Source organism: Taudactylus pleione, unplaced genomic scaffold (genome assembly GCF_031769625.1).
Source record: "Taudactylus pleione unplaced genomic scaffold, aTauple2 ptg000216l, whole genome shotgun sequence".
In the NCBI taxonomy this organism is placed as follows: Eukaryota; Metazoa; Chordata; class Amphibia; order Anura; family Myobatrachidae; genus Taudactylus; species Taudactylus pleione.
The window spans coordinates 3,344,805-3,368,190 of record NW_028284618.1 but is presented as its reverse complement, the minus strand read 5'-3'; the positions used below and the strand labels follow the sequence as shown (position 1 = coordinate 3,368,190).

At 42.8% G+C, this 23,386-nt stretch overlaps 1 protein-coding gene across 1 annotated transcript in view; it reads left to right on the top strand.

Annotated features, from left to right (window-relative positions):
- Window positions 1-23,386, top strand: part of LOC148517452 (macrophage mannose receptor 1-like) — a 182,194-nt gene that overhangs the window by 41,825 nt on the left and 116,983 nt on the right. Inside the window, 1 exon segment of the mRNA XM_088478637.1 lies at window positions 8,925-9,320. Coding sequence (XP_088334763.1) covers window positions 8,925-9,320 — 396 coding nt within the window.

Here is a 23,386-nt window from a genome sequence, read left to right as displayed (position 1 = left end):
GTAGCCCTAACTTGAAAGAAAGGATCACTTTTTCTGATGTAAGTCCAAGGGTCAGCATTCACACTAACTGGCTTACACTTAAAACTGGAGCTTTCAAATGTGGTGGATGCATCAATTGCCGATATTTATTAACGGGGGAATATTTTTGTCATCCTACTACCGGCATACGTTACCAGCTTCGACATCGCATGACTTGTGAGACAAAATATGTGGTATATTTGATACTATGTCCATGTAAAAAATTATATGTGGGCAAGACCATACGAATGGTCAAGGAACGTATTGCACTTCATCGATCCTCAATTAAAAAAGCTGTTACTTTAATTGACACCAGTACACCGCCTGTAGCGAGACACTTCATTGGACATGGTCACAGCATGAATGATTTTGTTTTTATGCCAATAGACCACATTCCGCCACTGAGAAGAGGTGGTGACAGACATAAACTGCTTTTGCAACGGGAATGCGAGTGGATATATCGATTGGATTCGATGTCTCCTTTGGGACTCAATGAGGAATTTATCTTTTCATCGTTTCTATGATGCACTATGAGTGACTGCAGGGGTTAACTATAATTGCATTAGTATAATGTTGGTTATGCATTTACTACACTCTTTCTTTAAATGATCCCTTCTCTAATTGATGTGTGCACCTTACAGTGATTAATATTGTTAGTGATGCATTATCTGAATTTAATTAATATTTAGCGTAATTATGAAATAGGGCTAATTTATCAGTAGCTGCAAATGGTTCAGCCGTAAAGATTTTACTATGGATAAAAATCTTTTTTGTAATTTGTTTACAGTTTAGAACTTTGTTTATATTAAGAATTTTGCATATTGACCTTAATATTTGAATATGATTGATTCACTGTAGAGATTGTTTATCACTGAATGAGGCTGCTATTGGTGCTAATTTTTTATGAATGTTACTATGGTTCTGATCCTGGTTATTGTTGTCCTTGATGTTCTATGCCTCTTGGGGCGGTCCTTTGTTGATCGCCCCCTGTTGTCATGGTGATCAGGGCCGATTGCACCACGGGATATCTTTTATCCAGTTATAGGATGTTAGTGACTATGACATCACTTCCGGTTAGACGGAACCACACAGCAATGTCCGGTGTTAGCCAGGGTAGCTGTTTGAGTTCCGTCGTGTCCGTGATGTCAGATCCGGCCAAGCGGAACTCCGTTGCTAACCACAGTGAGGTGGGGTGGTGACGTGTGTTCCGCTGTCCGTGACTAGACTTCCGGTCACGCCGAGTGATGCCAGAGTTCAGGTGTGCACACAGGTGATTGTTTTCACCATTAGGTAGTTTGGTATTTATATGGCCTCTGCTGACATGTTCAGTATGGCTGACCCTTGATGAAGGTGGTAACACCGAAACACCTGTCGGGGCTGAGAGCTATCACTATGCTTGAGACTGCATTAATTTGATTAGTATCGATATACCACTCAATATTTTTGACATGCAGTTTGATGCCATTTTTTCTATGATTAAATAAATGGATTAACTTTTGCTACAAGGCTGGTGTGCTGGTCTATCTTGCCTGTTTCTATGGATACAATTAAGTGTTTTTTGTATGGAGATCTATTGACCCTGCACCCAATTGTTGACTAAATTGTGTGCGATTTTTCCATGAATTGTTATATATATATATATATATATATATATATATACAGTACATACATACACATGCACAGTGTGTATTATATATATATATATATATATATATATATTACTATATATATATAATTTCATTTAATATTTTGCCCCCCCAACCCCACAACCAGCAGCACCACACATAAGAAAAACCATTAATTGACTCACCCTCCAGGCCAATCACACAGCAGCAGACTCGAGGCAGCAGCTGCAGCTACTGTATTCTTTTTACCTCCACTGTCTTCAGATGCAGGCCATGCGGCTGTTGAGGGCTGGCGTGGGGCTGCGCAGTGCGACTTTTGATGTCACGCCTGCTCCCCACCGCGCAGCCTGTCCGCTGACCGGAGCAGCGCTGCGCTCTGAGCTAAAGTGCTCAGCGAGTGCTGCCCGGCTGCAGTCACCATAGAAACTATGGTGACTGCCGAGGAGGACCGCAGTGGAGACAGCTAAATGCTGTACTCTGCCGGTCTTAGGAGAGGAAGGGCAGTAGGGGCAGGGGACAGGGAGCGGGGGCCCCCTTTGGGTGGGGGCCCCTGGATGACTTCCCCTGTCGCCCTGCCTATAATCCGGCCCTGGACACTCTGTATATTGTCTTAGAAGAGACAAAGAGGAGGCAGAGTGCAAAAGAAGTTATGTGAGATGTGTGTGAAGCTGTGGAACTACAGGTATGGAGTGGATAACTACAGGCACCAGCCAGCATAGGGTGAGATGGACCTGCATGTATGAAGTGGAGAACTACAGGCACCAGCCAGCAAAGGGCCAGGGGGACCTGTGTGTGTAAAATGCAAAGCATTCATTGCGGCTGTGCTTAAAGACTGTGCTGGTGAAGAAGAGTGTGATGTAATGTAACCATATCCATAAGATTGTCATATACCATCTGACATGCCAAGTATATGAGCTGGAGGGAGAGGAGAAGCTGCTATAACCATATTCTTGTCCTTTAAAGTCATGTGCAGGAGGAGAAAAATAAAGTGGTATATTTTTATAAGAGAAGGTCTGGCGCCCAAGTTATTCAAAAGAACTGTTGCTGCACATGTGTCTATCTATACCTGTATCTATATGTGTGACTGTTATAAAGCCTGCATGGGCAGGGACCCCCTTCTCAGGTATTGCCCACACCCTGGAGAACTAGCCTGAGGCAATAGGAGGTGTATCACTCCAAATGCACCTATGTACCACGCCGCACACTGAAGGGGGGTTACATTTTATTTATATATATATATATATATATGTTTCTATTTATCTGTTTGGGGGCATATCTTTGGCATCTAGCAGTAGCAAACCAGGCAAATATGTTGCATGTGCAGTTGCATTTCTATATACAGGGTTGTAAGGAGGGGTATACGGCCGCACAACACGGGCTCATCCGGGCAGGGGCGGATCTAGACTGTTCTTTTAGGGGTGATTAATGGTTAATTATGACTCCTCCTCTTCCTGTATTGGCACCTCCCCTTTCTGTTCCCAATGCCTGCCCTTTACAGGTTTTTTTTTGTGGCTACATGTATAATTACAATGTATATATTTATGTATTCACTATGTGTGAATACACAGTTTGAGCACCAGCAGCCAACTCCCTGCTCCCCCCTCCCCCAGCTCCCCACTTCCCCCACCAATTCCCTGCTCCCCCCTTCCCCAGCCATCTCTCTGCGCCCCCCTTCCTCATGCCCCTGTAATAGTGCCCATATAGTAATGTCCTCATAGTAATATACCTGTGCCCATATGGTAACACCCCCATAGTAGTCCCCATATGGAAATGACCCCATAGTAATGCCCCTGTAGTAGTCCCCATATGAAAATGATCCCATAGTAATGCCCCTGCAGCGCCCATATGGTAATGCCCTATTAATAATGCCCCTGTAGTGCCCTTATAGTAATGCCCCCAGTAGTGCCCTTATAGTAATGCCCCTGTAGAGTACCCTTATAGCAATGCCCCCTGTAGTGCCCATATAGTAATGCCCCTGTAGAGTACTCTTATAGTAATGCCCCTGTAGTGCCCTTATAGTAATGCCCCCTGTAGTGCCCTTATAGTAAAGCCCCCTGTAGTGCCCTTATAGTAATGCCCGCTGTAGTGCCCTTATAGTAATGCCCCTGTAGTGCCCTTATAGTAATGCCCCCTGCAATGCCCTTATAGTAATGTCCCTGTAGAGTACTCTTATAGTAATGCCCCCTGTAGTGCCCTTATAGTAATGCCCCCTGTAGTGCCCTTATAGCCGCTGACACACACACAGAAAAAAAACCTTAAACCTGCTCCTGCATCCTCCGCCCTCTGGTCCACCAGGCTGCACCTCGGAACTATGGGAGAGATGTCATGATGTCTCTCCCATAGTGCCCGTGGGGAGAGCAAGAAGCTAGAGTTCAGGGGAGAACTCCAGCCTCTGGCTACCGCACAGTCCACATCGTGCACTGAGCTGAGCAGTCTGTGTTCAGCCAGTGCTGTGATCGGAAGCCTGTGTAATGCGCTCTCCACTCTCCGCATATTACACAGGCTTCGACCACAGCACAGGCTGAACACAGACTGCTCAGCTCAGTGCATGATGCAGACTGTCTGTGCTAGGAGGGGCAATCGCTCCAATCGCCCCCTGGATCCGCCACTGCATCCGGGGGTGTACTAGCCATACCTGACGCTGGCTGCAGCCCACACCGTCCTCCGCCTCATGGTGTCTGTACTGTATGGGAAGGGGGGGCCCTGCCTATTTTGACTGTCCCGGGCCCCACAATTTCTGATGGCAGGCCTGCTCAGATGTCCAGGGCTGTTTATGCTTTTGAAGAAGCCCTTGCAGTAGAGGTTATGAAGCAGCGTTCTAATTCATCAACTATTCATCTATTGTGCAATGTGTATAAATGCCATGTAACAGACAGCACCCAAATCAGGGGCGTATCTATAATGGGTACAGGGTGTGCGGTGCACACGGGCCCCCATGACCAAGGGTGGCCAGCACCGCACACCCTGCACCCGTAATATTTAAAACTTACCTCTCCGAGGTCGTGGCCATTTTTCCAGCGTTTTGTGCATGCGCAGTAGACTCCAGGCATACTCTAGTGCCCAGAGTCTACTAATGCTCCAGTGGCTGGCCAGCCGCATCAGTCGACTGCCACGCGCCAGGGAGAGAGGAGGTGGCCCTGGACGGGGAATGTACATGGGCCCCCTCCTCTCTAAAGACGCCACTGACCAAAATCAACTTACTGACACAGTTTATAAAGTGAAAGCTAATATCTCATTGGTTGCTGTAGCTTAGAGATAATTTCTGACCATTGTTTTTATGTTATTACATAAGCCATTATATGGAATCAAAAAAAGAAAGGAAAAGAAAACTCTTTTGGCTGGGGGCACAAACTTAATGTAATCTATTAAAACAAAGTTTATTACATAATCTTCAACTTACGTACATAAAAGACATAACATCATATATAGACAGACAAATTACACAAAGGTTGTATATTTAAGTATCACACTGTTAATTAAACTATTGTTGGACAAATGTATCGTGTTCTGGTCACTTAGTAGTCATCTAAAATGCTTATTGTGATCCAGAATATGTCCTCCAAGTATGAACTGCCGTGTTCATATGTCAAGGCAAAAAATATTTCTAAAAAACATATAGGATGAAGTATCTGTTGGGAATGTCACCAGACTGCCCCCTTATAGTATGGGGTAATATCTGTCAATGATTTGGATTGCCGAAATGAAAGAAGGAAAGAAAGAATAGTGGGTATAAAAGAACTGCACACTTTGAGGAGTGAAATACTGCTGTTAATTCATCTGCATGCATCGAATGATATTAATGAGTGTTAACGTTCTCAGTGTCAGTTATAACAGTCAGAAAATTAAGATGAGTAATAGTCATACTGAAAAGAAAGAATCAAGAATGCCATGCATCTGCTTTCAAATCTCTATGCTTCAGCGGTATCGTGCAGAGGAGATAATGATGAGAGTACATATATTGACAATAATTGATCCCTTTTAATAGTTGCATCTGCTTTCGGTCCTACTGTGCCCGGCTCCTCCGGGCCAGTACCGATGAGAGTGCGAAGAAAGATAGAAAAATTCGGCTAAAGTCTGTAGTATTCCACATACATATTAAATAAAGTAATGTACAAATACATATGTGTACGTTTAGATACTTCAAAAAATATCGTTCCGTTCTGACATGCCAGGTACCCAATAAGTAATTAAAGACATTTGCTAATGATATAATGCTCCATCTTCTATCATAGGCCCTCATTCAGAGCCGTACGCTCTGAGCAGAGCGCACGCTCTGCATGAGGGCCGTCCTCCATAACTATGGAGCGTTCTCCTGGACGCTCGTATAGCTGTGGGTCACCACCCACAGCCTATACGAGCGTGCAGTTTGATGGCCGCGATGGTCTTGACCATCGCGACCATCGAAACTGCGAGCCGGAGCCTGCGGTTGAGGTTTTCAACCGCAAGGCCCGGAGTGATTTTGGCTCTATCAGAGCCAAAATCACTCCCACTGACATCACTAGTGATGTCAGTGGGCCGGCTTCTGACGGTAGGCGTTCCCTTAGGAACGCCCCCGTCAGGGAGGCACGCCCACCAAAGGGGGCGTGCTGTCAATCAACATCGACAGCACGCCCCCTTTGATCAGATACAACGAGCGAAGGAAAGTCCTTCGCTCGTCGCGTCTGGCGCATGCGCACGACGGAGCTCCCTCCGTCGTGCGCATGCTCAGTGCAGAACATCGACCCACTTGCGAGCGGACAGCCGCTCGTGAGTGGGTCTGAATCAGGCCCATAGTATTCTCTCTAGTTTGTGTATAAACTCCTAGCCAATGATATGTGCTGTGAGTGTTTATACTGCTATCTATCCTGTTCACTTTACATAAAGTAGTAGGTGAGAGCTCATGCTTTGTCTTGTACAACTGAGAGTAAATATAATCACAGCACACCTGAGGATCTAGACAGCATTAGGTATGATAGGAAAACTCTAACACTATCGTTTGCTAGTAGATAGTGGTCTGGTTGATTCAATCGATTTTTCTCCTTTGATAATACCTAGAAAAAATCATCACGATAGCCATTCCCCCGTTAATTGGGTATTTCAACAATCGATGGTAGTAATGTTGTACTAGGTATCACTCAATATTATACACCTGTTGTCACTGGCTTGAATATACATTTCCCAATGAATTGGAATGTATCATCACATTAGACATTTCCTTTGTGAAAGGGTGTGGCAACAATTAATGGTAATAACGCTGTCTCAGATATCACACAATATTCATCAATAGTTGTCACTGGCTTAAATACAGGTTTCCTTTGTTAGACAATGTAATAGGTTCAATCTATATTGCCTCTTTTATACTCACTACAAAAACATCATGATTTATATATCCATTGTGAATAGATGCTGTGACAATCGATGGTAATGATACTGTCACAGATATCGCTCAGTATTTGATCTAAAAGTTATCACAAGCTTGAATACAAATTTCCCTTGTCTCTGTCACCTCATTATTCTCAATTCTTACAACTAATGGCATAAAGGTGAGAAACTGTGTGGCAACAGTTGTCACTGGCTCAAATATAGGTTTCCTTGTCAAACAGCATATAAATACCGCAGGGAAACTCTCACAACAAACGTCAATAAGTAAACAGAATTGATAGTAGCAGTAAAGTTGAGGATTGTGTATGTGTAGTGAGAAGTACCCTGTCAGTAATCAGTGATGTGTTAATAATCACTTCATGATCCGACTGTGGGACAATTTAGATCCTGCATGGCAAGGGTAATAATTATCCCTTGTCTGCAAGAATCACAAACCACAAAATATGTGTTTATCAATTGAAAGTGTTAGCCACAGGGTGCAAATGATTTATTACCTTATGCGGCTATAATAGTAGGATGAAGCGTCACCTAGTCTGTAACAGCACCCTCTGTACGCACAGCGGGAACGGAGGTGCTGCGTCTGTCTCCGACGATATCGTTTCGCCTCTGCTGGCTTGTTTACGGTACATGTACATAAACACTCACAGCACATATCACATATCATTGGCTAGGAGTTTAGACACAAACTAGAGAGAATACTATGATAGAGGATGGAGCATTATATCATTAGCAAATGTCTTTAATTACTTATTGGGTACCTGGTATGTCGGAACGGAACGATATTTTTTGAAGTATCTAAATGTACACATATGTATTTGTACATTACTTTATTTAATATGTATGTGGAATACTACAGACTTTAGCCAAATTTTTCTATCTTTCTTCGCACTCTCATCGGTACTGGCCCGCAGGAGCCGGAAAGCAGATGCAACTAGGACCGAAAGCAGATGCAGCTATTAAAAGGGATCAATTATTGTCAATATATGTACTCTCATATATTACATTATCTCCTCTGCACGATACCGCTGAAGCATAGAGATTTGAAAGCAGATGCATGGCATTCTTGATTCTTTCTTTTCAGTATGACTATTACTCATCTTAATTTTCTGACTGTTATAACTGACACTGAGAACGTTAACACTCATTAATATCATTCGATGCATGCAGATGAATTAACAGCAGTATTTCACTCCTCAAAGTGTGCAGTTCTTTTATACCCACTATTCTTTCTTTCCTTCTTTCATTTCGGCAATCCAAATCATTGACAGATATTATCCCATACTGTAAGGGGGCAGTCTGGTGACATTCCCAACAGATACTTCATCCTATATGTTTTTTAGAAATATTTTTTGCCTTGACATATGAACACGGCAGTTCATACTTGGAGGACATATTCTGGATCACAATAAGCATTTTAGATGACTAGTAAGTGACCAGAACACGATACATTTGTCCAACAATAGTTTAATTAACAGTGTGATACTTAAATATACAACCTTTGTGTAATTTGTCTGTCTATATATGGTGTTATGTCTTTTATGTACGTAAGTTGAAGATTATGTAATTAACTGTTTTAATAGATTACATTAAGTTTGTGCCCCCAGCCAAAAGAGTTTTCTTTTCCTTTCTTTTTTTGATTCCATTGTATCTTAACTCTAGGGGAGCACTGCCAATCGTGTATATATAAGTTGATGCCATCAGAATTAGTGACATTTCCAACTACAATTTGAGATTGATCACTCACTGCCACACAACTGTAAACATTTGGCAATACTAATTTGAATTTCTCAGCCTGTGCGGGGAAACTCTTCTCGTTTCTTGAAATAAGCCATTATATGTAATGGATCCTATTCAAGTTCATTAACCACAATGCTAATAGCAAACAGTTTATTAATAAAAAAATATTTATTTTTTTTCCAGACTCTGACACATTTTTAATCTACAATGAAGAGCACCGGAAGTGTTTAGAAGCCCAGAAATCCATAATTGCGGTCGCTACATGTAAAGAGAACAGCAATGCCCAAAAATTCCGATGGATTTCCAAACATCAGCTTATAAATGTAGGATCTTCTCTATGCCTAGCAACAGCATCCACAACGGACATGGCGTTAGTGACCTTATATCAATGTGATGGTACTAGTGAGCTCCAGAAATGGGACTGTAAGAACGATACTTTGTTTGGAATGCAGGGAGATAATCTTCACTTGAACTATGGTAAAGCAAAAGAAAAAGTTATTCTTTATAATGGGTCAGGATTTGGAAGCCGATGGAATATCTATGGAACTCCTGATGACTTATGTGTTAAGGCCTATGAAGGTAAGGAGCATATATCTTATCTATCTATCTATCTATCTATCTATCTATCTATCTATCTATCTATCCAGTGGCGTAACTATAAATTTTGCTCCCCCCCGCCAAAAGTGTTTCTTACGCTTCCCAACCCCTCCCTGGCATTTTGGTAAAATCATTACAGGGCCATTTATACGCAATTTGGCTCCCAGTGCAAAAGTTAAAAATGTGCCCCCACCCCCCCTAGACAGTTTACAGTATTTTTCCTACTTGTAGTAATACCCATTACACATTATGCCGCACACCGTAATGCCCCTTACACATTATTCCACATACCATAATGCCCATTAAATATTATGCCACACACTGTAATGCCTACTACCAAAGTGCCACTTACATATTTGCCCCCTTTCATCATTTTATGCCCCACAGTAAGGATTCTAATTACTTTAAAATTACCTGCTTGTTGTCAGGGGTCTTCTACAGTGCCCCCAGTAGTGCCCCTTATACAGTGCCCCCAGTAGTGGTTCCCCTATGCAGTGCCCCAGGTAGTGGTCCCCCTATGCAGTGCCCCTTACATAATGCCCCCAGTAATTAGTCCCCTTATATAGTGCCCCCAGTCCTAACCTACCAGCAATGCCCCCAGTAGTTGTCCCCCCAGCAGAGCCTCCAGTAGTAGTACTCCCCCAGCAATGCCCCCAGTAGTAGTCCCCCTCAGCAATGCCTCCAGCAGTAGTCCCCAGAGAAATGCCTCTAGTAGTCCCCTCCCCAGAAATGCCTCCAGTAGTAGCCCCCCCAGCAATGCCCCCAGTAGTAATCCCCCTCTATGCAGTGTCCCCCAGTAGTGGTCCCACCAGTGTGCAGTGCTCCTAGTAGTACCCCCAGCAGTGTCCTTAGTAGTAGTCCCCCCCAGCAGTGCCCTTAGTAGTAGTCCCCCCCAGCAGTGCCCTTAGTAGTAGTCCTCCCCCCCAGCACTGCCATTAGTAGAAGTAGTCGCCCCCCAGTGCCCTTAGTAGTAGTTCTTCCTCCCACCCGGCAGTGCCCTTAGTGGTAGCAGTCCCCCCCATCAGTGCCCTTAGTAGTAGTCCTGCCCCCCAGCAGTGCCCTCAGTAGTAGTAGTCCCCCCAGTGCCCTTAGTAGTAATCCATCCTCCCCCCCAGAAGTGCCCTTAGTGGTAGTCCCCCAAGCAGTGCCCCCACCCCAGCCAGACACACACACACAAAGAAAAGAAAACTCCGCTTACCTTGATCCCCGCTCCGGCATGCTCCTCCGTGCAGTGTCCTCCAGGGCCGGCCCACTCTGCATGATGGGAGAGACATCATGACGTCTCTCCCATCACTCACTGCAGGAGCTGGAAGCCCGGCTCCCGCAGTGGGCGCAGCAGCCGATGAGAGTCTGACAGACTCTCATCGGCTGCTAAAATAAACACACAGCTGCCGGCGCTGGCGGCTGTGTGTTTGTTGCTAGTAGTGTAGTGCGGATGGCACTTATGTGCCATCCACACTACCACCCTGCCTGGGTGACTAACAGATGCTAGAGGTCCAGTAGGACGTCTAGCATATTGCTCCTCCTAGGCGGTGGCCATTTTGGGAGGGCTGTTTACTGCAGATTTGATACGGACGGCTAGTCCACATGGAATCTGCAGCCACCTCGCCCCACAAGCCTCCGCGCCCCCAAGCCACCGTGGGGGCGGTAGTTATGCCACTGTATCTATCTATATATATATATATATTTAGTCCCTCTCCTTTATTGGACGGTGAACAATCAGGAGTGTGCATATAACCAGAAAGATTGAAGAGTAAGAAGATGTAAAGCATATGGACATATCGGTATAAATTTTAAAACTTATTTTTAACAACTGTTGCCAATAATTGTAATTTCAAATGGCAACTGAAGAATCATGATGTATGTTTAATCCTCTGTAGCACATCAGCCAGTATACAGCACCATGGTCGCTTGGGGTGCATAACCCAGGCATAGTCAGAAGAGTGCCCCACTGCTCTCTATTGTTCCTCTAACCTGGCCAGGAGACCGGTGCTGCATTGTTTTGTAAACATCATTATGACTGGACTATGAATTGTGAAATCACCCCTTTTTTTAATTAGCAGTGAATATATAATTAGTAGAGATGAAAGTATAATTTTTTTATTGTAGAATCAGTACACACAATTCTACCCTTCTGACTGAAATTGTTTAGGTGATGAAGTCAGTTGCTGAATGGCTTGTGTATATTTTTTTTTGCTTATTTTTTAAGCAAGATAATTCACTTTAAAACAAACAGTTATGTATTGAAAAGCAATTCTACAGATGTGTCCCTCTCACTGTGCCAGGTCCCATGTAACTCAGCCGTTGCAAATCTTAATAACTGAAAATGTGCTTCTTATTTGTATAAATAAAATACATAGAAGTGACAAATCTAAATTGCTAACATACACTGACCGCTGGGGTGTGCAACATTTGTTTATCTGTATGCAACTGAGTCTGAATTGGTGTAAACAGGGCTCCAATGCAAACACCCACTGCTTTTACTCATGGCAAGTTCCATAGTGCTTCATCTGTCACTTTGCACGTGTGTAAAACCAATTCCTGCTCAGTTAATGTCACAGCCCAGCATCTCTGGAACAGTGTGAGCAGCTTTTCGCTACTCCTCCATTACACTGAGCATCTCGCTCCGTATGGTGTACTGACTACCAGCACCTGTTTAGGGATGCAGTTTTACTTCCATTAGGAATAAGCATATAGGGTTTGATTCAGAGGATGCAAATCCTGTGTAATGCCCCTTTCTCGTGATGTAACACATTCAGGATAGCTACTCACACAGAGCAGACAATTTTCTCTCCTGGGGGTAAATTTACTAAAGTTCAGTTTGGTATTCAATTTTATGAATCGATAAAATCGACTGAAATTGAATTTAAATCAAACTGCAAAATCCCTTAAGAAATCCCTCATTTACTAATATTCGATTTTGCATTAGATTTTCAAATCAAATTAGAATTTGGTCGATTTTTAAAAAGGGATTTTGTGTTCAGTTTATGAAATCCCTTCCAAAATCGAATCTCAAATCTACATCAAAATTGAATGCAAACTCGAACTCAACTCCTCATTACTCCCTATTGGGCCACATGTATCAAATAGTGAAAGGGAGTTGTCAGGTGTTTGCATAGTGCAGAGTGCTGTATTTCCATCTTTTTTGTTTTTAATAGCCCAAAGATGCATTCTATCACGAATCGGGTGGCTATTTGTGCCTCATTATATTTATGCTCAGCAGGAGTTTGCAGATCTGATAATGGAGTCAGAAGCCAGAAATAACAGCAATAGCCTAAATCACCTGTTGGGGAAAAAAATTAGAACAATATACTGTAGTAACAGCTGCTTAATGAACACATACAGGTAACTAACCCAACAGCCATCCCTCTGGAATTTAGTCCACCTCTTTTGCAGAGAGCAATAAATTGCTGAGGATGTAGTCATCATGGCAAGAACCAGGATAGCAAGTTACAACACTCATGATTTTTAGTTTTGCATCACAGACCATCTGCACATTCATTGAATATGTGTGATGTCTGTTGTTATAGACATGTGCAATATTCCTAGGTAGTCTCAATGTGTGTGCAATCTATAGCATCCAGAACATTAGGCATGCCTGAGAGTCTATAGAAAGCTACCTTAAGTTCGTGCAAGTGTTACTCCTGGCTGGGAAAGCAGATGTAGGTGTCGCAGAGGGGATCAGTGCCCGCATCACTTGGGTCAGGTGCCTGCTAAAGGTAGGCTGGGAAATACCTAGCACTCTGTCTGAAACTGACTGTAAGGAGCCAATAGCAAAAAAATGCAAAGCACACAGCAGCTTATGCTGGCCTGATATGGCATGTGACCATGCAGCGTCGGGCTCAAGTTGAGTCTTGATTAGGTCATACAGCATTATGATGTTGGAGCATAAGAGGTGGAACATCTGTAGGACCTCACCAGCAGGCAAAGTATTGAGGTTTAGCCAATAGTGAACCTAGGCCTGAAAAGGTTGCAGGGACCTCGTGAAGCTGCTGATGTTGCTCTGATTGATGCTCCTGGGTTCTCTCAGTCAGGTGGTGATTTGCATACCCCAGGTAAGTACATAGCATAGCATAGCCTTGAGCATTCATTACTCCTGCAGCCAGACTGCCCCACATTCTTTTGGGAACTTTTAAAGGCATCAAAATACATTTACAGCCAATATAATTGTGTTTAGAAGCTCAAATCGACTGTCTCTCATTATTCTATTAATTTGGAGATTTTAAATTTGATTTTGAGTTCTATTTACGTTTGATTTGCAAATTGAATGTTTATAAATGAAGGGATCCTATATTTGACTATGGGAACCCATCTATGTTTTGCATATATTCGATTTTTAGTGAAATTCTGTTTTCTGTTTGATTTGACATAAAATTTTGGCGTTAGTAAATCTCCAATATCAAAATCGAATGGAAATCCAACCAAAATCAAATGGCAAATCGAACAGAATCCAAAATCAATTTTTAGTAAGTATACTCCCTCAAATCTCTTGTGGGTTGCCCTTCCGGATACTGTTCAGTGAAGGGGTCCTATCTGCCATTTTTTTACCCCTTTTTTTGACCTCTGGCATACTTTGAATTGCTGTATCTCTCAGAAAGTGGATCCCTGGTGCTGAGTCTTTCCCTCTCCTACTGTAGGGCTCCGGAAAGTATTTTCCTTCCTCTCGATTATATTCTCACCAGATGCTCTCCTCTCCTTTGCCTGCACTGTCCTCAGCCACTTCTCTCCCTCCTCCTCACATCTCCTTCCTCCCTTCATTACTCACAAGCAACTGGCACTGCTTCCCCTGCGCTGCGGTTTGCAATTTCCTCCAGCTTCCACGAGAATTGCAGGTCCCCAGCATGTGCACATCTCGCAATCAGGACTTGTAGAAGTATTGATATTCCTGGCCCCAACACAGTGCTGGCTACATCTGATTTATGCAGATGCTAATAACCCTTCCCCTTTCTCCTCTTCAGCTCTCTTCAATCTGCACTCTAATGCCCTCTCTTGCTCTCGAATGTCCCTACTTTCCTGCTCCACACCTCCCCCTCACCTTCCCCCCAGTTCTCTACACTTCCTACCCTCCCTCATCCATGTTCTCTTTGATGACTGAGAAGTTGATAATTTACAGTATACAACCTATTTTGTGGCATCTCCAGCTTCCTCAGTGCTATAGGCTGATACTATTGCAATGCTGGCAGCTGTACAGCAGTTAGCAGGGCACATATGGTCCTGCCCCTACAGGGCTCTTGATCAGCGGGTCCCACCGGGGAACTCCCCAATTCCCCACTGGGCCAGTCTGATGCTGAGTACTGTAATGTATTACAGAACAATTTCATAGCTCTCAGCATTTAAAAGTACACCAAATGCTTTCCATCAAACCACCAAAGCCACCCCAATAAATCCAATCATAACTTATCTGATAACTCCCACCCCTTGGTATGGGTTACTGTGAGGTATGCAAGACTGTTCAATAGGCAAAGCTGTGGCTATCTCAATGGAGTGATTTTAGTTCCACACTGCAGCTTTTGTGCTGATCTCAGATTCTAGAATAAAATAATCAACTTTTGGACTTGTTCCCCCATCACCAGCCCCAGATCTGTTAAAAAACCCCATTAGACACAGTCCTAGGTCTGAGCAGAGGTACACAGGAGGCTTCTGCTTGTCATTGGTTTATATGTTATTCATTTATGTGGCTATTATTAACATATGAATAAGGTTGAATGTTTGCTCAGTGTTGAATTTCATTCTATTTGCATGGAGTATGCATGCCCCGCTCCTTCCCTACTGTATTTGTGTGGCTTTCCTCCATACAGTATATTCACGTTTTCTCCCACGTTACAAAAACTTACTGTTAGGTTAATTAGCTTCTGACAAAAACCCTAAAGTGTATGTGTGTTTATGTGGTGATAATACAGGGCCTGATTCAGAATTGTACGCTAATCCAATGGGCTTTCTGACAGCGACAGATCGGCACATGCGCAGGATCTGAACTGCACATGTGCCGATCAATGTCTCTGTACTGTAGAGTGGGACATGGCCACACTGCAGGAGGACGGGGATATGCTCTGCCTCCAGAGTCCATGGCTGCCTAGTGAGTGATGCATGTAGCAATCAGCAGAATCACAACTGTAAGCTAAAGTCTCTGGTCCACTGTCATGGAAAGCTGAATGACAGATGGTCTTGTGCCAGCACTCTGGGGAGGTTAGCTGCCAGATCACCTTATAAAATCTGTTCAGGGATACAGGGGGATGTATGCTGATTAAAATTATATACAGAGGTGACACTGTAACATAGCATTTCAATATAACCGCATACAAACACAGAATATAGGCATGCTGAATATCATTTTAATCAGCAGAAACTGCTTGTGTGTCTTATATACATCACTTTGCGAATAGGATGCATTTAAATAAAAAAAAGTCGCACTGCACTCATGCATTAAGTGTAACGAGACTTGTAGTGCACGGAGGCTAGTGTGGATACTTCTGTAGTTCATGACTCCAGGTGATTGGTGATTATAGCCCAGGCACTGTGCTAGTTCATGACTCCAGGTGATTGTGATTACAGGCACTGTGCTAGTTCCTGACTCCAGGTGATAGGAGATTTCAGGCATTGTGCTAAATCCCGACTCCAGGTGATTGTGATCTCAGGCACTGTGCTAGTTCCTGATTCCAGGTGTCGAAGCTGGATTATTGGCTGAGACAAGATCAGTTTAAAATTGAATCGCAGCGACACCATCTTGCGACAGGCCGCAAGACGCCATTTTGCGAAATGGCCGCCTAAGCGCCATTTTAGATAAACTCACATTTTAGTACATGTGGCAATAATACCATTAGCATCATGCGAATGCATCTGTGACCATCACCATAGGTTACGGAGATTCACTAAAAGCCTATTTCATTACTTTACGTATTATAAAGGATATATTCCAGAAATGGCTTTACAGTATTGCATTAGAGCAAGTGGCCAGGTAACAACTGGCTTGTGTAGATAAGCTTCCTGCATAGTGTTTGCCCACTACGGGTGGTCTGGCTAGAATACATTAGCAAGCTTCCTGCAATAACATGATTTCAAAGGCTAGAGTGTCACCTTAGATCTGTCTCTTGTAGCTGGGATATTTTGCATTTTCGCACAAGAGACCAGGAGAATAAAGTTTCCTTTGAACACAGGAAACGTGGGGGCCTGTTGACAGAGGACATGTAGAACTATCTGGCCCAGCATGCTAAGATGTTAGAGTCAAGTGCACCCATCTTCATACACACATTAATACGTCTTTATATCAAACCCCGAATACTCACACATTACATATTCACACATAAGGTTAAATAAGCTTTAAAGTATATGATTTAAGTTGGTTCAGTTAGTATAAATGCTGAGAAATAAAGATATTTGATAACTAAGGTATTATACATGATAAGCAAGTTGTGTTTGGTTTTGTTCTGATGCGTATGTTTTTTACAGCATTCTGGGGTTATCGGTGGAGAGATTGCATCATGCAAACTCAAGTTATGGATCACAGAACCTACAAGCAACAAAATGTTTTATTTCATTAACAACTGTTAGGATGTTACAGAGGGCGTGATTAGAAAGATCCCCAGCTGTTAGAGGCAGGGAGAGTTTATTTGAACCAGCCTGTTAAATGTGCTGTAACATATGCTTCTCCTCTGGGAACCAATGATATCAGCAACAGACTCCCCTATTGTTATTTTATTCTGGGGGGTATAAATATGAGTGCACGAATGCTAGTCTTCAGTCTTCATGCTGAATGCTGTATGACTGGGGGTCTCTTACTGATGCCTATCTCCGTGTCCGGAAGCGCTGCGTATGTATACTGTACTTGGGTCTGTATTATTTCCTTTTACACCTAAATTGTGTATAGATCAATTGCGTGTAACTGTCTGAACTTTTACCTGAATAACACTTGTGCTTTGGAACCACAGATTCCACATCTAAGTCTTTATTTGCGATCTGACTGCGTACGCAAATTAGTGTTATTCTTAGAGGTTTATAGGAAGGATTTTAGAAGGTATAGGCAGGGGTAAATAGAGGTTATGATCCAGTTTCGTTACAGGTGATAGGAGATTTCAGGCACTGTGCTAAGTCCTGACTCCAGGTGATTAGTGATTACATGCACTGTGCAAATTCCTGACTCCAGATTATTGGTGATTACATGCACTGTGCTTATTCCTGAGTCCAGTTTGTTGGTGATTACAAGCATTGTGCTAATTCCTGACTCCAGTTTATTGGTGATTACAGGCACTGTGCTAATTCCTGACTCCAGGTGATTGGTGATTATATGCACTGTGCTAATTCCTGACTCCAGTTTATTGGAGATTACAGGCGCTGTACTAATTCCTGATTCCAGTTTATTAGTGATTACATGCACTGTGCTTATTCCTGTGTCCAGTTTATTGGTGATTACATGCACTGTGCTAATTCCTGACTCCAGTTTATTGGTGATTACAGGCGCTGTGCTAATTCCAGACTCCAGGGGATTGGTAAATACAGGCAATGTGTTAGTTCTTGGCTCCACTAAACTGGTAATTACAGGCCAGGCACTGTGTTAGCTCATTATTCAAGGTTACAGGCACTGTGCTAGTTCTTGGCTCCAAGTGATTGGTGATTACAGGCACTGTGCTACTGTAGTTCCTGAAGCCAGGTGATTGTGATTACATGCAATATGCTAGTTCCTGATTACAAGCAATTGGTGAATACACGACAGGCACTGTGTTAGTTAATTATTCGATGTGATTGGTGATTACAGGCACTGTGCTAGTTCCTGGTTCCAGGTGATTGGTAATTACAGGCACTGTGCTAGCTCCTAGCTCCAGGAAATTGGTGATTACAAGCACTGTGCTAGTTCCTGACTCCCGGTGATTGGTGATTACAGGGACCATGCTAGTTCTTGGCTTCTACACTGATAATTACTGATATTGTCTGGCAGTTGATGATTAAAGACACTGTGCTAGTTTCTGGTATAGTTTGGTAACTATAATGACAACTACAGATACATTTCTTTTTCTGGGCTGGTACTGACTTCCAGGTCAGTTTTAATCTTCATTGTATGTACCAGTCTATCCCACTGATATACTCAAACTCAAACAAATGGCAGGTAATTTTCCAGTGTTGATTTTGTTGGAAATGATGTGTGTGCAGGTGTTGATATTGCAGTTCTATAGGTACACACCAGCAGATGACTCAACCTGTGAACAGCCCAGTTGCTTCACCAGTGGTGTTGGTTTATTGATACTGTAAGTAGCAGATACAGCCATGCTCACTAAGCTGGGTACACACTATATGATATATTGTATGATATATAGTCCCATTGCGGATCAGAATGATGTAGTAGGTACAGCCTACTCACTGTTACATGTACACTGGTGCTGCAGCGGAGCTTGGTTCCAAACAGCTCACCAGCCAGTGAGTGTATCCTGCAAATGGGTATCAGTGCAGGGATTCTGGAACTAGATTTATAAGCAGGAATTACACATTAATTCTAGGAGCTAAGTAGAGACTTCTGTCTCCCACCATGCCACTCTACACTGTAATGACAAGATGGCTCCTGCACATGCTCAGTAGTGAGCTTGGTGACCATCTTGAGACAGGGCTCAAAGCCTCCCTGGAGGGACAGGAAAACTGGAGTCTGCACAGTAGAACACTCCTCTTATAACATTCCCCCTCGTTACAAGCTTCTCCTTTCACAAACATTTATATAAAGCTTTGCTGTGAAACACATTGGGTTCAACACATGAAAAGGCATTAACAAGTCATTTGTGTCACATTTTGGGTTTTTAAATCAGAGTCTGGACCCGTGGATGGGGCTGACAGGCTGTAGTAAAATAGTGGTGGTATAATCAGAGTTCTACTCATGAGGGTGACCGATGTGGTAATGCCTCGGGTCTTTGTAAAGGTAAGTGACACCTGCAAGGCTCCATGTCTATACTTGGAACAAATTGAGTGAAGCTCAACCCCTTACCTCAGATAAAGGAATAAGAAGCTGGAACCAGTGTTTGAGAACTCAGGGGACTGCACAGCAAGTAATTTAGGTAATCGGTAGCCCAGCTGGAATTGGCTGCTGCAGACCGAATATGAGATTTGGGTCATTAGAGCCTAAATCCTCAAAGATGAACTTAAATTCAGCACCCAGTCACCAACAACCATATTAAATGTTTGTAGCACGAATGCCAACACTCTAGGATACAACCCACACGGCAACAATTACCATTGATAGAGAGTAGTGAGGTTGGAATTGAAGAATGGGAAGTTGCAGACATGGAACCAGAGATTTGAACCAGACTGAAACCGGAGGGAGCAGCAGCCAGTGGGAGTGGAATTGCAGACTTAAACTGGAGATAAAAGCAAAGTAGCCAGAGTGGAACTGGAGGCTTGAACCAGACTAGAACCAGAGGCATTAGCAAATATCTAGAGTGGAAACAGAGGTAACAGCGGAGTAGCTGGAGTGAGACCTAAGGCTTGTACTGGACTGGGACCAGAGGTCCCTGCAGAGTAGCCGGAGTAGAACTGGAGGTTAGAACTTTATTGGGACCAGAGGTAACTGCAAAGTAGCTAGAGTGGAACCAGACTCTTGTACCGGGCTGGGACCGGAGGTATCTGCAGAGTAGCTGGAGTGGACACGGAGTCTTGAACTGGAATGGGACCTGAGGTAGAGCAGCAGCCAGCCAGAGTGGAACTATGGGATTGAACCAGCGTAGGACAAGAGATAGTAACAGCCAGCTGTAGTGGAAAGCAGGCTTGAATTGAGAGAGAAACTGGATTGAGCCACAGCCAGCCGGAGTGGAACCGCAGGCTTGAACTGGAGTGAGCAAAGAGATAGGAGCAGCCAGTCAGACTGGAGCTGCAGGCTTGAACCAAAATTAGATTGGAAATAGCAGCAGCCAGTTGAAGTGGGACCAGTGAGAGTATCAGTAGTAGAGCTAGACTTGGACTAATACTTGAACACAAGCTGGTAAATGAGGGCTTGGAAGCAGCATACAGCACAGAACTGCAGAGTTAATGAAGTATCTCAGAGGCAGCAGCTTGCAGGACTCCAGCAGTGTAGGTCAGGTAGTGGATTGAGTGAGATCACAGGGCAGAATGAGCCATATTGTTCCGAGAAGGAGCTTGTGTCAGGTACAGGCTACAATATGGCACTCTTGTCAGAGATACGCTGAAGTGGTCATGTGAGCACAAGAGACAGGTAGAGACTGGATATTAGTGCTCACCTGATCGGAGAAAACATGGCTGCACCCATGGACCTCAGGAAATGGATTGACAGCGCTCTTGAACAGGATAGTTCACCTTGGTAAGCATTTCCTAACAAGGTAAGAGGTAACAAGGTAAGGAATATGTTGCAGTTTTTGTGACCATGTGACTTTAGCTCGGCCTTCTTGGATGATACTTTAGTAAAATTCCTTTTACTGATACAGAGGCATGGGCCATTACAACAGTTTCTAGACTCACCAACTTGGAATTGCTGTCTACTATCATGATTTTTTTATGTTTTTTACACTTTTTAAAATCTTTTTAAATCTTGAAAAGTCTCTTTGCCTATCTTCTATTTCCATTCACACCAATTAGACTTTAGCCTTGGCTTCTAAATATCTTGAGGCTCACTGGCTGCAATGTTTGCAATTTCCCCATCATACCTCTTTGGTGGTTTACTGATATTTGGCCTTGCAGAAGATCTTTTCTGTGGTTGAACTTCAACACTGCTAATCTCGGGCTTAGATATACCTTCTGCTGCTGACATGTGCAGTGACACATACTTGCTCTGCATATCAGCTTCCAACTTTTCTTCAATTTGCATTATTTTTTTTTAAATAAAATTTTGTGAGTGAACAATCTTTCTGGTATTTGGATTCCACAATCTGTAACCTCTGCTCTCATGGTAATAGCCAAGCATGGTACATGTTTCTGTCTTTGAATCCAGCTTGTGACTATTCTTTTTTAGTATATGTATTTGTGCAGTACTTACAAAGGTTCTGAGATGTCTTACACTTGAATTTCTCTTTGACCATGCTTCAATAAGTGTTATGTCCTTTAGGACAACTGTATGAAGATGGTTCTTGAGATACACTGCTGTGGATGCGGCTTCCACCCAAAATTGCTTTTCCAGGTCTGCATCCTTTAACATACATCTTACTTTCTCTACTAGTGCATGTTTCACTCATTCACTGACACCGTTTTGCTCAGTATAGGCAATGGTAAATTGTTGCTCTATTTCATATTTATGAATACTTCTTCCACCTGTCTGTTGAGATATTCTCCAACATGATAAGATCTCAGAGTCTTGAGTCTGTAACCTGTGTGATTTTCTACAATTCTGCTTAATCTGCAATCTTTTTCACCATTTCAGTTTTTTACTGATGAAGTACACATTTGTCATCCTTGTGAAGTCATCTATAAATGTCACAAAAATCTGTATTCACTCAGACTTTTACTTCCATTGGACCACACACACACATCTGACTATACTATTTCAAGTGGTTTTGTAACTCTGTTTTTTTATTTTGGAAATGGCTGGCTCCTTTGTTTTTCTGCAAAATAGCTCTCACATATGTTTTTTCTTTATCAACATTCATGTGACCATCCTGCTCTATAGCTTTTGAACACTGTCACATCCAAGATGACCATATCTTCTGTGCCAAAGTTCCAGTGACTCCGGCTTTGTTGTCATTATTGCGTAACAATGCTGTGTATCTAGGAGGTACAATTGCTGGCATCTTGTGCCTATAGCTATGATGGTCCCTCTTTTGTTTCTCACAATGCACTTTCCTTTAGTGAAGTGAACTCTGTGGCCTCTCTGTTCCAGGACACTGATAGCGATAAGATTTGTTCACATTTCTGGTACATAAAGCGCATGTTGGATCTCTGTGAATTTTGTTCTTGTTACAATTTTTAAGCATGCTTTAATTGTTTCAACTTTAGTTGCTATAAGAACTTGATTGCCAATACCTTCGATAGTCTAGTGCAGTGGTGTCAAACTCGGGCCTCTTCAGCTGCAGTGGAACTACACATCCCAGTATTCACTGCCACAGTTTTGCTATTAGGGCATGCTAAAACTGTGGCAGGGCATCCTGGGATATGTAGTTCTACTGCAGAAGAAGGGGCCTGAGTTTGACACCACTGGTCTAGTGATATGGTAACATTTGGTTTACTTAGTGAACCAATCCTTATTGCAGCTGAAATGCTTTGCTGCCCCTGAATCGATAAATATTTTCTGAGGTTGTTTGTAACACTCAGAGCTGACTCATCTTTGCCATTGCATTTCTAGCTTTGGATAGGATTCACATTCTTTTATTTGTACTCATTTTCTTTGTGACCTATCTTGTGACAATTAGAACACTTGAACTTACATTTTCTGAAATGTTCACTTTTTGTATGTAATGCAGTATTCTCAGCATTCAGATCACAGGTCAGACATTCTTGAAACTGTAGTAACTTTGCTATGACTGTGGGCCTGATTCAGACTCTCGAATAGAGAGAGATATCTCTCTCAACTGGTCATCTTGGTGAAACCATGCTGCACTGCAGGTGGGGCAGATTTAAAATGTGCAGAGAGATTTAGATATGGGAGGAGTGTTTCCAAACTGACATCTAAATTGTAGAGTAATACTAAAGCTGTGCAGTATTTGTGGGCTACATGCAAAAGCAGCCAGTATTTGCCCCACATGTAAAAAAAAAAAATGTATTGACACCCCTTGCATTGCAATTTGGTTTGTTCAGGTTCACAATTGAGAGAGATATCTTACTCTATTCCCAAGTATGAATCAGGCCCTGTGTCTGTTGTTAACTTTGCTGTGTTTCAGGTGTAAAGTTCTACAGCATTGCTGTAGCAATCTCTTCATCATCCACTTGCACTCCAACAGTTGTTCCTTGCTGAGAGACAGACATAATTTTGTCTACATAAATACACTTTGGGCCAAAAACTGTTTTTTGGGGCACTCTAAGACTGATTGAATATGTTGTAATTATATGTAATAGATAAAAAAGGAAATATAAACCTTAGCTTTTAATGGAAAACCCTGTTTATAAAAAGATTGATGATAAATACACTCAATACA